At 35.4% G+C, this 18,155-nt stretch overlaps 1 protein-coding gene and 1 non-coding gene across 2 annotated transcripts in view; one reads left to right on the top strand and one right to left on the bottom strand.

Moving 5' to 3' along the window:
* Positions 1-18,155, bottom strand: part of LOC144372805 (transport and Golgi organization protein 1 homolog) — a 173,988-nt gene that overhangs the window by 24,697 nt on the left and 131,136 nt on the right. The window contains exons 10-13 of the mRNA XM_078036047.1: positions 15,709-15,795; positions 13,255-13,969; positions 12,781-12,984; positions 10,461-10,606 (exon numbers count right to left, since the gene is read on the bottom strand). Of these exons, the coding sequence (XP_077892173.1) occupies positions 10,461-10,606; positions 12,781-12,984; positions 13,255-13,969; positions 15,709-15,795 (1,152 nt within the window). The remainder of the gene's footprint in view (positions 1-10,460; positions 10,607-12,780; positions 12,985-13,254; positions 13,970-15,708; positions 15,796-18,155) is intronic.
* Positions 7,325-7,431, top strand: LOC144372809 (U6 spliceosomal RNA). The gene has a single exon (XR_013432684.1). It is a non-coding gene; the product is annotated as a U6 spliceosomal RNA (small nuclear RNA).

The following is an 18,155-nucleotide window of genomic DNA, read 5'->3' as shown; positions in this document are numbered from 1 at the left end:
TTTGTCTATGATGTATTTTCCTTTTACATATTGTTGTATTTGACTTAAATTTTTGTTTAGAATTTCTGTACAGATTCATTGGAGATCCCATGAGAGGTATGTGGTTTTCTTTTCTTATTATATCTTTGTCTTGGTTTGGTGTAGTGATAACACTGGATTCATAGGAGAAATATTTCCTTGCTTTAATATTCTACAAGGGTTTAGTATTACTACTACTATTAGGAATTAGTATCATTTCTTCCTTAAAGGTTTAATTGGATCACCAATAAAGCTATCTTGGTCTTATATTTTTTTCTTTGTAGAAAGGTTTTTACCTATACCTTCAATTTCTTTAATAGTCAACAAGGTTTATGAAATTGTCTGTTTTTCTTGAGTGAACTTTTGCAATTTGTGGCTTAAATAGAATTTCTTCATTTCATCTAAATTGTCAAGTTAATTAACATAAACTGTTCATAATATCCCCATTATCAGTCTAGTATCTGTGAAATCTGTAGTGATATCCCTTCTCTGATTGCGAATATTGGTAACCCGTGTCTCCTCTTTTATTTCCCTCACTAGATGTTGATCAATTTTATTCATCTTAAAGAACTAGCTTTGGGTTTCATTGATTTTCTCTTATTTTCCTTTTTTTAAAATTTTACTGACTTATGGTCTTTATTATATCTTTTTTTCTTGCTTACTTGGAGATTAACTTATTTTTCCTTTTCTAGTTTCTCATAGTAGGAACTAAGTCAATGACTGGAGACTTATTTTTTAATAAAGCTATCTTGGGCCTGGTAGTGCTATAAGTTTTCCAATAACACTTTAGTGACATTGCACAAATGGATATGTTGTTTTCAGTTTTATTCAACTCAAAATATGAATTTCTTCTCTGATTTATTTGACTCAAAAATTATTTAGCAGTGGGGGCTAAGGTTGTAGCTCAGTGGTAAAGTGCTTGCCTCACATGTGTGAGGCACTGGGTTCGATCCCCAACACCACATAAAAATAAATATACTGTGTTGTTCATTTATACCAAATATATAAATATGATAGATAGATACAGATATACATATAGATATAGATAGATAGCAGATAGCAGCCTGGCACTTAAGTTTTCAAATATTTGAGAATTTTCCAGATTTTTCCATTATTGATTTCTCATTTTATTGTGTTCAGAGAATAAGCTTTGCCTGACTTTGAATACTTTTATATTTACTGATAATTTTTTTAAGATCCAGAATATAGTTTATCTTGGTAAATGTTCCATGTGCACTAAGCTCCTTGGGGGTTTTCTATAAATGTCAATTAATTTCAAATGGATGGATTGATTATGTCATTCACACTTTCTACAACCTTACTTTTATTTTTCGTTTTCTGCCAATTGCTGAGGAGAGGATATTGAAATCTCTAAATGTAATCTATAGGATTCATCATTTTCCTCATAATTCTATCAATTTTGATACTTCATGTATTTTGAAGGTCTAATATTAAAAGTACAAGCATTTAGGTTTATTATATAATCTTGACTGATTCGTTTATCATTAGGAAATAACTTTCTTTAGTCCTGATGATATATTTTGCCCCACAACCTCTTTTGGTTTAATGTAGCTACTCCAGATTTCCTTTGACTAGTGTTTAACATGAGATACCTTTTTCAATCATTTTAATTTTGACTTCTTTGTGTCTTTCTATTTACAGTGTTATTCCCTTAGACATCTATTTGGGTCTTGCTTCTTTAGGCAATATGACAATCTCTGTTTTTAACTGATGTATTTAGGTACTTTCCACTTAATAGGATTACTGCCGTGCATAGGTGTAAGCTTAATATAATCTTCTATTTGTTCCTTCTGTTCTTTGTTCTTTGTTCTTTTTCTTTTCTTTCTGTCTTCTTTTGCAGAAATACCACTATCGGTATTTTTAGTGATTCCTCTATTGGCTTATTAAGCTATAACTCTGTTTTCTAATCTTAGTGCTTCAGGGTTTAGAATATACATCTTTTATTTGTCACAATCTACCTTCAGATGATACTATATTACTTCACATATTCAATAAGAACATTACAATAGTTACTACCCTTCTGAGATTTATACTGTTGTCATGTATTTTACTTTACATGTTTTCTAAGTCCCATACTACACTGATATTTGTCTTTAAACAGTCAATGACTTTTTAAAATGTTCAAATAAGAAAAATTATTTTAAATATTTATGTACACAGTCACCATTTTCAGTGTTCTTTACTCCTTTATTCCATTATTTCCATCTGCTGTCTTGGTGCAAGTGTAGGTGAATTCTTTCAGCTTGTATGTCAGTACAAGTCTTCATTTTAGAAAGATATTTCACTGGGCATGATATTATCGGCCAACATTATTACTCTTCAAATATATTAAAGGTATCACTCCACTATATTCTCTTATGCCTAATTTCTGACAAGAAATCTGATGTCATCCTTAGTTCTTCTCTACATAAATGTCTTCTCTAACTGCTAAGATTGCTCTTTATCACTGGTTTTGAGCAATTTATTTATGATATAATATACCTTGATATAGCTTTATTCATGCTTTTTGTACTCTAGTCCCATTTAATATCTTGGATCTGCAGATGTACAGTTTTCACAAATTTTTGGCCATCATTTCTTAAAATATTTTTCTGAATACCTCTCATAGCTCAACTTGAAACTGTCCCACAGCTCACTGATGCTCTGGTTCACTTTTCTTTAACAGAAGAAATTTTCCCTGTTTCATTTGGGGTACTTCTCCTGCTATGTCCTCAAGTTCACTAACAATTTCATCACAATGCTTATTCTGGCATTAATCCCATCCACTGTGTTTATCATATATTTTCAACTCTAGAAGTCTGATTTTCTTAAAATATATCTTCTATATCTCTTTTTACCTTTTTAACACACGAAATATAGTAGTAATGACTTTTTAAAAAATGCCATTACCTCATTCTAACATCTCCGATAGTTCTCAGTTGGCTTTGATTGGATGATTCTTCTCCTCATCATTGTGGAATGTATTTTTCTTGCTTCTTTGCATGCCTGGTAAGCTTTGAATCGATGCCATACATTACGAATTACTATTCTTAATATTTCGTATACAATTAAATTACTGGAAACAATTTGATTCTCTTGGGTCTGAATATTTGTTAGGTATGACATAAATTGTAATAGTCAGTCCGAGGTAACACCCTTCTGATTATTCTACCCAACTTCCTTAGATAGTTTTTTCCAGGTGCTATTCTGGTCCCTGTGTTAAGACCTGTTCCTTCTAATCACTTAAGATGGTTTCTCTGACTTGCTAAGCAGTTTCATCACACTTATGTGCAGATCAATACCCTGCTGAACACTCAGAGAGCCTTTCACAGATTTCCAGAATTGTCTCTCAATGTAGCAACCTTCTTTTGGTACTCCACCCTGTGAATTCTAGTCACTTTGGTTTTCCTGGAATCTCAGCACCATCTCTCAATTCATGGTATCCTCTGGTTCTGCCTGACTTCCCCTTCTTTGTCATGGCTTGGGAATCTCTTAACATAGTAAAAGCTGGGGCAACTAAAGAGCTCATAGCATTTGTTCTTTATGTTTCCAGAATCATTCTTTGTTGCTTGATCTTCAATGTTACTGGATCTTAAAATTTTATGTTTGTGGGTTTTTTTTCATATTTATTTTAGTTGTTTCAGTTGGGAAGGTGAAGCCAGTACCTATATAAATCTATCATAGCTAGATGTAAAAATCATTTGCTTTTCTTTTTCTTTTTATGGTGCTGGGGATTGAACACATGGCCTCCTGTGTGGTAGGCAAGTGCTCTACCACTGAGCTGCATATCCCTTTTCTCATTTGCTTATTTTTTTAATAGCAGAATGCATAATGAAATAAATTTTAAAAGTTAACTATAAAAGAGAGTAATATCAGGGTAGACAGAACTGGGACAAAAGCTAGAGTTCTTTCAAAATCAGGCAGGAGAATCACAAGTTCAAAGCTAGCCTCAGCAACTTAGCAAGTCCCTACGCAACTTAGTGAGAACTATCTCTAAATAAAAAATAAAGAGCCTAGGTATGTGGCTCAGTGGATAGGAGCCCTGGGTTCAATCACCAGTACCAGAAAACAGATTTATTTTCACAAATTAACTTTGGCTCTTCTAAATATTTAAATAATTGTAAAATAAATAAAAAAATCTTTAAAAATTAACACCTAAATATTGAAAGCAAAAATGAAACAACCTGTGATATCATGTTGGTGACAAACCACAGAAATGAATTATTTCAAACATACCTTAGTGGGATATAGCTTAAAGACAAGAGAATTTCATTTCATTTCAGGAATACATTCCTGAAAGTATTTTAAACAACATTAATATAGTCGTGTGTTGCTTAATAATGGGAATAAATTCTGAGAAACACATCTTAGGCAATTTCAGTGTGTAAACATCATTGAGTATACTTATACAAACCTAGAAAATATAGCCATTTCCACACGTAGGTATTCATATATGGTATATCATCGCTTTGGGGATAAAAACCTATAAGTTATTATTATACTGAATTCTGTAGACAATTGTAACATTGTAAATGTTTATATATCTAAACATATCAAAACACAAAAAAGATTAAAAATACTAGGTGTCAAGAATTTTTTAGCTCCATTATTATGCACTAATGACCAAAATGTCATTAAGTGGCACAAGACTGTAAACAATTATATTTATGTCATTGAAAACTGGAACTCCAACATCAGAGAAAGAAAACACAAATCTAAGATAGATGAAGTGAAGTAAAATCTCTCTAACATCCTGAATTTTCATGGGAATTATCTAAATGACATGATCAAAAATCCCCACATATTTCTGAGCTTTGTTCACTAAAAAGGCTTACAAATGACAGTCAATTTGAGCAATAAGCAATCCTAGTACTTGGAATGTAGCCTCTAAATACCATTTCCTATTGAAAGAAACCAAAGTTCTTTTAGAGAAATAGTTCCTTCAAGGTCTGGACAGGGAATGTTTAAGATGAACTTGGAACATCTCATAGTTCAAAAGCAAGGGAAACAGGTAACAATGACCACTAGGTGGTGGCAAAGGGTCCCAGGAGCCAAGATAAAGAGGCTTCTACAAGGCAAAAGGGGGAGAAATTGAGCATCAGATAAGAACAATTACTATTCCTAACTGGATTAAACACACCAAATATTTTTAAATGCATGACATCATATTGACTCTTAAATAAAAGTTAAAAAGATTTCAAAAGCCCCTTTGGGTATCATTTGATAATGCTAGAATAATACCTTACTATTCTGAAAAGTGTTTAAATGAAGAAAAGGAATCAAATGTTTATCTCCTGCCTTAACTATACAAACCGAATATCTGTGTAAAGAATAATCAATCATAGCCAGGCGCTGTGGCACACACTTGCAATCCCAGTAGCTTGGGAGGCTGAGGAGGGAAGATAGCAAGTTCAAAGTCAGCCTCAGCAAAAGTGAATTGCTAAAGCAACTCAGTGAGACCCTGTATATAAATAAAATACAAAATAGGGCTGAGGATATGGCTCACTAGCCAAGTGCCCCTGAGTTTAATCCCCAGTACCAAAAAAAAGAAAAAATAATCAATCATAAATTTTTATTTGTATAGGCATCCCAGCCTTTAAATGAAGAAAGAAAAATCCCAGCAATTCAGACCATTGCTATTTTGCAACCTGTAATATATTAGCAAATCTCACCAAGGTCACTGTTGACTAGTAGTCAACATCAAAGGAGAGGACATGCAGATGTCAATGCAATAATTTCCTATTAAATTTTCATAAGAAACAGAATTGAACCTAAACCTGACTACCAATTTCCAAGAAATATAAAGCAACAGAGAGAGGCTGAGGTTGTTAGCTCAGCACTTGCCTAGAATGCATGGAGCCCGAGGTTCAATCCCCAGCACCACCAAAAAAAAAGGCAATAGAGAAAACAGGTTAAATTGTTGTACCAGGGGGATGTCATTTATTCACCCAAAATACAATATATCCTAGAAGTCCCACAAACATATTTTTTTCAATTATTGCAAAAAGTTACAACAAAAGGAGAAATCAATAGAGAGTAACTTATATGAGACTTGTTCTCCCACTGAAAGCAACCAGAAAGTTGGAATATATATATATTGGTACCAGGGATTGAACTCAGGAGCACTTGATCACTGAGCCACATCCCCAGTCTCAGCCCCATTTTGTATTTTATTTAGAGACAGGGTCTCACTGAGTTACTTAGCACCTCACTTTTGGCTTTGAACTTGTGATCCTCCTGTCTCAGCCTCCCGAGCCACTAGGATTAAGGCATGTGCCATAATGCCCAGTCAAAAAAAGATTTTTAAAGAGCTATTTTTCAGATAGAAAGCCACAAGGAACATGCAACTGTCACCCCTAAGAGCAGGAGAACAAATAGGTGAGCATTCTACCTGGAGGCACCCTCTAGACCTCAGTTTGAAAAGGGGAACACAAATGGGGCACAACAGTCTCACTGAGGAGAGAGAGACCAGAGTTCCAGGAGATTAAGCAGCCAAAAATATGTAGAGAAAACTACCAGAAACATGGGAGCCACAAAGAAAAAGAGTTCCAGAAATCTGCATGGAGGTGGTCTTCAGTTTGGGGCTACATTCTAAGCAGTACCTGTGAGGGCCAAGAACAATATAAGCTAACCAATCCCACAGTTGGCACTGAGCTGGGAGAAGTCTGGATTCCAGCTAGCCAGAGAGAGTTGACGTACAAAAACAGTATGGTCAACAAGCTCATGAAGATTTATTTGATCCTGGCATCATGGCACATATCTGTAATCCCAGCAATCAATCCCAGGTTGAGGCAGGAAGATCCCAAGTGTGAGGCTGGCAACTTATCAAGGGCCTAAGGAAGTTAGTGATACCCTATCTCAAAAGAAAAAAAATGTTCACTCAATATCATTAATTATCAGGAAATAAACTCACAAAGACATACCCACTAGAATGGCCCAAGTGCTAGTGAAGATGAAGTCAAGTGGAAGTCTCCTAAATTGCTGGTGGAAGTATAAAATGATTGTGGTCATTTTTTAGCATGGCTTGACAGTATCACATAAGACAAAAACATACATTAAACGTAGGAGGCAATTGCACTCCTAGATATGAGTCCACTTATAGTGGCATATATATGAAACAATACTGTAGGAAAAATGAATCTATAGTTTAAAAAAAAAGTTATCAATGGTTGCCTGGAACAGGTGGTGAAGGCACTCACTGGGAAGGATCCCAAGGAAACCCCTTTTCTAGTGAGAAAAAAAACTGTTCTATATCTTTATTATGGTAGTTTTTACATGGGTATCTACATTTGTTAAAACTCAGAGTGTGCTTGCTTTGGCAGCACATATACTAAAATTGGAACAATACAGAAAAAATCAGCATAGTCCCCGAGCAAGGATGACACCCACATTTGTGAAGTATTCCATAGTTTTGTGGAACCAACCCTTCAGCAGATGAATGGATAAAGAAACTGTGGTACATATATGAAATGGAATATTACTTATAGCATTAAAAGAGAAAAAATTATGGCATCTGCGGGTGAATGGGAATATCAGGTTAAGGGAAGTAAGCCAATCCCCAAAACCAAAAGCTGTATGTTCTCTCTGAAAGTGGATGCTGACCCATAATGGGGGTGAGGTGGGTGGTAAGGGGCATGGAAAGAATGGAGGAACTTTGGGCAAAGAGGAGGTAGGACAGGTGAGGGGGCAGAGGGATAGGAAAGATGGTGGAATGAGATGAACCACATTACCCGAGGTACATGTAGGACTACACGTGTTGTGTACAACTAGGAAAAGTTTTGTTCCATTTATATACAATGAATTGAAATGCATTCTGCTATCATGTATAACCAATTAGAACAAATTTAAAAAACTCACTGATATTGGCTCTCAAGGAATTACTGTTAAGTTGTGTGATGGCCCGTGGGTTCATTATACTATTCTCTATGCTTTTCTTTAAAGCTTTTCTAATTAAATTTATTTTTTAACTAGTACATAGAAACAAACATTATAATTATTGAAGTAGGTAACATGACATTTTGATGCATGTATACACTATGTAACGTTTAAATCAGTTAAATATATCTACCTCCTCAAACATCATTTCTTTATGGTAAAACTTTCACAATCTTTTTTTCTAGTATTCTAAAATATACAGTATGTTATGGTTACCTATAGTCCCCTACTATTCTCTCTGCTCTTATTTGAAAGTTTCCATGATAAAAATACTAAAAATAATTTTTAAATTAAGATATAACTTCAAATATTTAAAGGATTTCTATGTAGAAAAGAATTCAATTTTATAGAGGAAATCATGTGGAGGAAAATTTGGAGTCAATACAAGGATGAACTAGACAACAGAAGAACATATAGCCTTGTAAGAGAGTGACTCATGCTAGGAAATACTGGTGTACAGGCCTCATAACTATTCGTCAGGGCCACAGTAAAGAAAATAACAGCAATGAGTGAGAAACTAGACTAACAGCCTTCCAAGGTTTCTTCTAACACTAAGATTCTGCTAAGATTCCATTGATCAATGAATCTGATTGGTGCACATCTCCCAAACACATCAGAGCCTATTACTCTCCAGTCCTATCAGATATCATACTACTTGTTTAAGATTTTACATTGACTTGTTCATAATTTTTGCATATATTTGTTAAGTCCTTTTCTTAAGGCTTTCAAAAATCACAATCATACCTTACACCTGTTAGACTCTTTTAGTCCTCGCACAATGTCCTGTACATACTGGGCCATCAAAATGCCTTTTTGAAATCTCCTTTCAAATCAGTCTCCTAACATTGTGCCTCTTCTTTGCCACTCACGTCTATGTCTTACCTATCACCGTACAATCACTGACCATACCTGCACCACATTCATGTCCCCTGACCTAGACCTAGAGGAGGGCTCTGTGCATACCTAAAAAATATGAATAAAGAAATCCTTCCCATATCATGAGGCTGTTAACTTTCCAAGTGATGCTGATTCATTCTGATAATCAAATTATGACTGTAGAAGACTGCTTTAATCACTGGAAATATAATTATTCTAACTGCCTGGCTCGTACATATCCCTTACCCAGGTGGCTGCCACCATCATGAACAAACATGGAGCCAACTGAAAAATGATTTGTTTCTCCCCACCACATCTTTTCCACCCTGGTGGTCTTTCCTCCCCAGGTATTCATTGTCTTTATACCACCTTCTGACTGTCTACATGAGAATTAGGGCGTGTGTAGGGGTAAAACCCTTCAAAATGCCAGACACCTCACCAGACATTTTACCTTGTCAAATCATTTAATTCTTATGATTGGAGTAAGCATTATCTACATTTTTCAGATGAGGAAAACTTTTTTCAAAAGTTTAGTTATTTGCCCAAACGTCTAAATGATAACCTTGGGATTTGAAACCAGATCTACCTGGCTTCAAAATCTACACATTTTACAAGGAAAACAACAACATCATCTTTCTTACACAAGCTCTGAAATAACACAACCTACAGGAAATAACTTCAGTTGAGGAGGATTACTGTCACAATGGCCCTAGGACCATCTTATCCTCCAACCTCTAAAAGCTTTCTCATTCCTATAATTAAACTCTTAAAAGTCCAATATCAACAAATACCAATAGGGGGGAGGTAAGTCCTAAAATGCTTAGATAAGCTTCTAGACAGATTAAATGTCTTGTTTGGATCATGATTTTCTTTAGAAAGATCAGCCTTAAGTGACTCTTTCTAAGAAACAGATCTAACCTAATTCCTTTCATTCTTAAAACTTTCTAAGGATCCCCACTATTAATGGTCTAATGCTACTTTGGCTCATGACTTCCTTTAAGATTTGCTGGCCTCTCCAACAGGCCCATCCCCCTCCAACTTCACACTTTACAACACCAACTATTCACATTCTCCTGCCCTCCCCAAATATCCTTTCTTCATGTTTCCATTTCTCTGAACACATTTCTTCTGACTGCCAGATTCCCCCACCACCCCAGCCTGTCTAATCAACAACAAACCACATGTCAGACTCCTGTTTGCCCTTTGCCTGTGCTTCAAACACATCTCAACCACTTTCTGACCTTACTGATCACCCTTCCAACCATAATAAATGCATTTATGGACAATAATGTTCTACCATCGAATAAATACCTCTCTTTCTGCCATTATCTTACTGTGTTTCAAGTGAATGCTGTTATCTCCCTGCCAGAATGAAAGGTTCTGAGGGGAAGAACCAAGTTTTTACAGGTGTGCAAATGTCTAGCCTTGGTAGACAGCAAATCTTCCTCATGTGCTAAACCAAGTAGCCATTAAAGCCACACCCCTATGGCTTTTGTTTCAGGAGCTATCTACTCAAAGGGTCAAGAGTCATTTTCATAAAGACATTTTAAGTTTTTCACTTCATGACCAGAAGCCACTTAAAAACTAATAAATAATCAACATTCTAATTGAAGAAACTATGTCAAACTTACCATCTTAGACAAATAAAGCAAGAATAAATATAACAAGAAAAGTATGTTGTCCAAAAGGGTGGCATCTGCTGGCTCTTCGACCTTTATCTCTAGTTGGTTTTCTGTATCAGCAGCATCAACAGGAGTACCTTCTGTTATAAGTAGCTCTAAAATTGAAAGGGGAAATTGCTATTTTATTTTATGCTATAGAATAAGAATTGTCTCTCTTCAGTTTCAATATTCATCGAGTGTTTCACTAAATATATGAGTCACAGTGCTTGGAATATGTGGCTCTCCTAAAGACAATTAACACAACAGAGAAGAAAACTTCAAAATCCTAATTAGAGCTGTCAAACCCTTCAATTATAAAATGAACAATCTCCAGTCTACTCTCCACTACTTCCATGGCCATACAACTGCTACCAGAACAATATTTACTCAAGGAAAAATTTTAAAACCAGAGATATATAGACAGGGTCACATTCAAAAAACATGGATTTAGTGCTGGTGAAACTTTGTGTTTAAAATTTTAGGAAAGCTGAAAGAGAGGGAGTCTTGGTTTGCAGATTTGCAGGTGGAATGGGCCAAGGCTTAACACAGTATCTGGCACCTGGCAGAGATACTCAACAATTATTTATTGAATGGACAGATGACAACTATTTAAAAAGAACACAGTAGTACCAAGAGAGACTAAAGGGAATTGGGTACAGACCTGCATTGAGGCTCTGTGAATGAGGTAGAATTCCAGTTACACCTGAGAGCTTGTAGGGGTGGAATTTCAGTATGAGTTACATGAGCCTGGGGTATGTTTGATTAAACAGCAGGAGTCCAGCATGCAGTTATTAAGAAGTTGGACCAGTTGCCTCTAAGGTCTTTCTCAACCCTGAGATTCTATTCACTACTATTTTTTTAAGCTTTTGCCTAATTTTTTTTTTTAGTTTTTGATGGACCTTTATTTTATTTATTTGTATGCAGTGCTGAGAATCAAACTCAGTGCCTCATATGTTAGACAAGCGCTCTACCACTGAGCTACAACCCCAGACCCTCCATTCACTATTGGTCTATGAATTTGACTGCTGGTGAAGTCTGCCCCATTGGCTCAGCATCTCAGCACCTGAGACACATTAAATGACATTTGGGAAGATTTTACCTATTAAAGGTCATTGACATCATTTTGTGATGGAACTTAAAAGGCCAGGGAAATAATTCATTCTTAATTTTGTAAGTCAAGTTTTCCCTATTCTTGAAAGTTTTGGAGCATGAAAATAACAAATCGTAATGGTGCGTGATTCATTTTCATAACCTTATAGAGTTAAAGACAGTTCAGAAGTCAGTAGTGTTCATATATGGATGCAATGTCTTCTGGAAAATGGGAGAACTCATATGTTATTCCTTCTCAAATTAACTGAATCCCCCCTTGCTATGAGTTCTCCTACACTCTGTGTGTGCAGATGGTGGGGGGGAGGTTCAGATCAGTGCTGCCAAGCCCTGCACTGGTGCAGGATAATGCTTATAGCTATGCTTACAGACCAGAACCTTTAAAAACACAAAATACAGTAATTATGGCTTCATAGCACCACACTGGATGGATTAAAATAAACAATTAGTCATCATCTAATTTACTGATAAAATGAGAGTGAGCAACACAAAAGTAGAATGCTGTTGATGCCATTATTGGGGATTTTTTTGAAAAATTGTTTCTCATCTCCCACTGGATACTGTGCACTATGATGAAGTATTTGTAAGTGTCAATCTAAAATCGATTGCAGTTCTGTACTGTTTGCTGTAAGTATATAGTATAAAGATCTGGACCATTGACTGCATTTGAAAAAGTTTAATTACCATGTCCAGGAAGCAAGTCAAAACAGGACTTGAGCTATATTATATTCCATTTAGAAGAAAAGGGAAGAAAAACACAGAATTTATGAGACTATGAACAGTGATTATTCAAGCTAACTTGTACTAGGCCAGACTTTCCTGGAAGGCCTGCTAAACACAGATTGTGGGTCCCACCCCTAGAGTTTCTGGTGCTGTTGGTCTGGTTGAAAACTACAGTTTTAGAGCATAAGGCCTTTGAAGAAAAATATTTTAGTTGTAAATGGTTTACACAAGCTAGTCATACCTAAACATTTGCTTTTAGGTGAGTTACAGTCTCTGGCCTATTTTTGATTTCTAGTCATCTTTATTCTTGCTTTTCTCTCACTTAAGATTTTTTTTTTTTTGAACTCACATGTACCTATATCACTCTCTGCTCTATTTCGTACCTTTGGCAACAAATATCCTTGAAAGCCTTCATTATGGTAATGCCTCTACTTTGTAGAGAAAAATTGGCAAGCTTTACCTGGGTCTACTTTCTCAGTATTTGGGATCTGAGACACTTCTGAAACACCCATGTCCTCAGTCACAGGTTGATTCAAGAGGCTGGGCTCTTCAGGATGGTTCATATTAAAATGATGACGCAGGAGGTTTGGCTCTTCATGAAGATTTCTATTAAGGCGATTTGTGTTCTCTTTAGGAAAATCATCTTCATGGGGTGGCTGCATCTCTACAAGGGAGAAGAATGCATTGAGCCAGATGGATGACACTATCTACCCCCACTTAAGCCCAATGATCAGCACTCCCTCTCAGCACACAGTTCCAGATACCTCAACACTGCCCTCCATGTCCTGGCATGAGCCCATGAGAAAAACTGGGCAAGGATACGGGAGGGTTAATTGTTTTCATCCCATTTAAAGGATGACTGAACTATACAGTCAAATTTATAAAGAAGCCTCATCTGCCAGAGGACTTTCCACCTTTCCCATTTCCATATCACCTTGTTCCTTGTCCATCATGTCTACCCTTTTGGCTGTGGTTTCAGTTTTCTTTAAAATCTTCCAAATTATACTCGTTTCTTGTTTGTTTTCTTTGGTTTCTAGATAAGGATTGATTTCTTTTTTCAAAAGTTTATAAGCATCAGTCTTCTCCTGTTTGTTTGAGACCTGAGAAATGTCTACCCTTTTGGCTGTGGTTTCAGTTTTCTTTAAAATCTTCCAAATTATACTCATTTCTTGTTTGTTTTCTTTGGTTTCTAGATAAGGATTGATTTCTTTTTTCAAAAGTTTATAAGCATCAGTCTTCTCCTGTTCGTTTGAGACCTGAGAAATGTTGCTGGTTTTGTTTTTTTCACTTTCTGGCACTTTCAATTTATCTGGTAGTATTTCTTCAAAAAGTTCAAGTGAAGTTTGTTCACCCTGAGCATTATCTGTTTGACTATCTGCATGAGGATGGTTCTTCTGAGCCAAAAATTGTTCCTCAAGATCCACAGTGTTTTCTGAGAATGCACTTTCAATTTGTTGTGAGTTTGCTACTACTGGTTTAGGTTCAGGTTCAACATCCTGGGAGACTTCAGGAAATTGTCCCACTTTTTCTATAGCTTTCTCAGAATCTTCATTTGCAGAATCATACAATTCCAAAAATCCTAGAAGTTCTTCTATGTTATAATTATCAAAATCATCTCCTCCAACATCAAAACAAACAAAATCTGTCTCCTGTAAGGAAAAGAAAACCATTAATGTGTCAATAACAAAGTATCACAAAAGCAAACTCATCCACGCTCCCAAATTCAGGATTGGTTCTAAAGAATCTTTGAGGTCAACCAGATTACCCTCCTCCAACCCCCACTGCCTAACTCCATCTATGGCTGAGTAAATCTGTCTTTTTCTAGACTACAGTGTTAGAAAGTCTATTCTTTCTTTCTTTCTTTTTTTAACATGGGTCATATTCTTTAAAAAGCATAATGAGTAAAAATGGTGACAATTTGGTCTCCAACTGCCTGACTCTTGGGTCTCTCTCAATTTGCTCTGAACATAAGTAGGGAAAGGCAAGGTATCACTTATAGGATCCTCCAGCTCTTAATATCTACACCTATGTTTCAGAAATTTAACTCTTAATCATTTGCTCAGGAGAAGCTGGAAGATCCTGCAGCATTGAGAAAAATGAATCAGTTTTAAAGTATCTTACTGAGATACAAGTACATTGGATGGAATAAAGAATGATATTAAGGAGGCTCCTCACATTATTATTACCACAAGAACAAACTGAAAACAAGATTCAACAAGGTATACACCTTTCTCTTCATCAGGGTTTCACAGTCACTAAGATCTCTCTCAGGATTATGTGTATATTATCTAGTCTTCCTTCTTGCTACTAGTAAGCAAATTGATATAAAAGGAGCCATAGTATGAATGGACATGTTTTTAAAAAATTTCCATTCCTAATTAAATCTTCATAATATTCTGCGGGGGTTCCGGGGGTGGGGGAGGCAGTTCAATGTAGTAGGGATGAGTGATTTCCTCTCCTCATCACATGCATTTCTAAGCCATGAGGGATGCATGTAATGGGAAATACAATGAGAAGGCAGAGTTCAAAACAAATGAGTTCTCTGTAATCAGTGAACTGCTGTCACAGCTTAAATCCCAAGAACTCTCTTTACCAACAATGAAGTCCAACAAGCAACAGAAGTGATTTTATGGCCCCTGAGATTATAAAGAAATTTTAGGAACAGCAACAACAAACAGGATGACTTTATCCATTCAGTCCATCTAATCTAAGAACTGTCCTAGCCTAGCAGTTTGCATATTCTACAGCCACTACAAAGAGCTGCCCAAAGATGTTTCAGTGTTGGTGGGCATCAATTACTATACAATTTAAAACTCTAGAAAATAATCAGCTGAAGTGAGAATTCTAGAACACGAAATCCTTTCAGTCACAAAATCAATTTAAGTCAGAGCACCATACAGGAATGTTGTATAAAGGAAGCAGTTGGGGCCTTAAAAGATCTGAGACTGAACATCACCTGAAACGCTCAGGTCCCCTTTTCCAAATCTATAACATGACTATGATCCCGTATATGACTAAGAATAAGAAAACCTTTGTAAGTACATATTTCTAGCCTAGTATAAAAGTTAGAGTTTATTAATTTAACCTAAATATACTTAAAATGTCTAATAACTATCCAATGAGTTTTGCCTGTAAAATGAAATTATTTGCCTCTTAGAATATCTGTTTCAATATATTAGACAAATCTCAGATTATAATATAATCACCCTAGAATGCCTTTCAAACTTTTTTTTTACAGGTAGTCTGATTTCAAATGAAAATCTGACACACAAATGTTAGATTGCCCCCCAAACACATTATAAAACATTCAGAAGCAGTTAACTGAATATAACTGATGGATTTATAAGCCAGTTTACAATTGAGAACAAAAAAGAAATCCATAACTTACATCTGTTGGAATTTGTAGCTCTTCTTTAGTATGTTCACGAACTACCTTGATGAAATCTTTTGGAAAGTATCCAAACATATGGCCAACCTATAGTGCAAAAGAGACAAATATCAAATAAATTCTGTACAAGGAATATAAATAAGAGATTTCTCAGAAGTGGCAGGAAATATACACATAATAGATAGATATATGGTATAACCAAGAAAGAAAGTTGCTATAACAATTACACTGAGATTATTATTTCAAATAAAAATTAAGTACAGAACTATTAAAGCAACATTTCCAACCACTGAAGTTTTCTTTTTTTACATTTAGCTTAATTCTCAACACAGAGCATATAAAGTTAAGACTTCTGAAGTAAATAAAAGATCTGCATAGAAGATTATTGGATACTATATGGTTAAAACTATGTAAATCAAAGCTGGTTATAAATGCAATTCCAAATAACCTCTAGCAAGAATTTACCTGTACATTTTGTAGCATTGCTCATAAACCAATATTTATGTCTTTCTTAACCAATACACAACAGTCATAAAAATTAATAAGTAAAAACAATACAAAAATCTCTAAAATGTATTACCACTATAGCAGATGTATTCATAGTATATGCTTTCCTAGCTTTGTCCAAATCTACTTTTACAAGCACTTGGGGAGTGCTGAGGGCCATTGTCAAGTAGGAATGAAGCTTCAAAATTTCCTTGCCAGCGTACCCCATGTTAAATGGATTTTGCTGTTGACATTGCATGTAAGGTGACCTTGCTCAAGGACCAAGGCAGATCCGGGTTTAGAGCTGATCAGGTTTGAGGAAGTGCCCCACTCCTTAGGGTGTTCCCGGTTTAAGACAAAAGGAGTTTTAGGGAAGTTGGAGGTTGAAGATTATTGCTGCTGGGAGTAGGGCGTGCCTGCAGCCTGAGTTCTCCTGGAGAAAAAGTTTTTAGGAGGTGAATTGTTTGGGAGATTGGATTGCCCCTGAACCTGTGTGGAGGTGGTGTGAGTTGGGAATAAAGAATTGCTGTTTCAATCTACAAGGCTGTGAGTGCCTCCTGATTCTGTGCCCAGCCAAGACTGCGGCATTATGGTGGCCCGTACGTGGGATGTCTGAAGCTTCGGGGTAAGTGAATTTGCTCGCTCCTGAGCAAAAAAATGGGTGACCATTTCAAAAAACAATGTGTTCTTGTTTTGATTTATTTATTTTTTTTTCATTTCAAGTGGCCTGTTCCTAGAACTTTCTCAGGCAAACTAAGGAAAATGGTTGACTCAAGGTTTGAAGTTGTTCGCCTCCAAGGAAGAAAAATTGTTAGAGGAAGGAGATACCCCAGTAAGACCAAGAAAAACTATGGCATATGTTGATACAATACAAAAATGTAGCCCATGGCTTTATAAAGATGAGTTATTAAGTGTATCAATGGGACCATTATGGTATCCTGTAGAAGGATTTTTCTTCAACAAGAAAGAGATGGCTAGTTCTGTTCACTATACTTGTCTTGGTTTTTACAGACAGCTAATTCATTTACAAAGCTAAAATGTTAAAATATCAACCACTAAATATGAAATCAAGTACTCTTTAGTTATTAAGTTCCATAAGGTAATATATTTAAACATTATGTGTGTTTTCATAAATTGGCAAATGGAAAAATGTTTAATATTGCTTTGGTCTGTGTCTTTGCTGAAACAAGGTTACTAAGTGTTAAGATTCTATCATGTGTAATTTATATACAGAGAGTATAAGAAGTTTCAGCTGGGTTTCAATTACAGTATAACAGTACCTTAAAAAACATGAAAGTATTTCATCTTATTAAAGTGGAGTAATTTTATAAGGGTTGTTTTAGAATGTGAATTTATAAAAAGGGTTAATGGTTAAAAAAGAGATATAAAAAGATTCAAGATGTGGAAATATATTTTAATATAAAAGGTTAAAGGAAAAAGAAATGTTTCTAGTTGAGATAATCACTGTGTGGTAAAGTGAAAAGTTGTAAAATGCCATTTAAAAAGATTTTGAGGAAACTAGATTTAATTTAAAAGCTTGAGAAAGGTAGAAAGAAAAAAAGGTATTTGTACATGGAAGATTGAGACAAAGCTTCTTAATGGAGTAAAAAAGAGCCTTTGGTTGAAGGGCAGCCATATAAACTAATATTAAGCGATTTAAACAAAATCTAAGCCTCGTTTAAAAGAGTGAAGCTGTAGGTGGTGAAAAAGTACATTTAAAAGTACAGTATAGATGATAAAGGAAATGCTTTAAAAGGTTAAATTGAAGGTTGTTGAGATACCTTCATGGCGGGAAAAAAGATTGCTTTACTCATCAAACTATTAAAATGTACTTATTAAACTAAAAAGAGGGAGATGAGATAATCTTTGTTTGGTAAAGTAAAATGTTGTAAAATGTCTAAGTACATTGCAAAAAGCTTTAAAAGGTTAAATTGAAGGTGGTTAAGATGCCTTCATGATGG

The sequence above is a fragment of the Ictidomys tridecemlineatus genome, unplaced genomic scaffold, assembly GCF_052094955.1.
Source record: "Ictidomys tridecemlineatus isolate mIctTri1 unplaced genomic scaffold, mIctTri1.hap1 Scaffold_164, whole genome shotgun sequence".
NCBI classification, from domain to species: Eukaryota; Metazoa; Chordata; class Mammalia; order Rodentia; family Sciuridae; genus Ictidomys; species Ictidomys tridecemlineatus.
The sequence above is the reverse complement of the archived record's forward strand: the minus strand, read 5'-3'. Positions and strand labels throughout refer to the sequence as shown.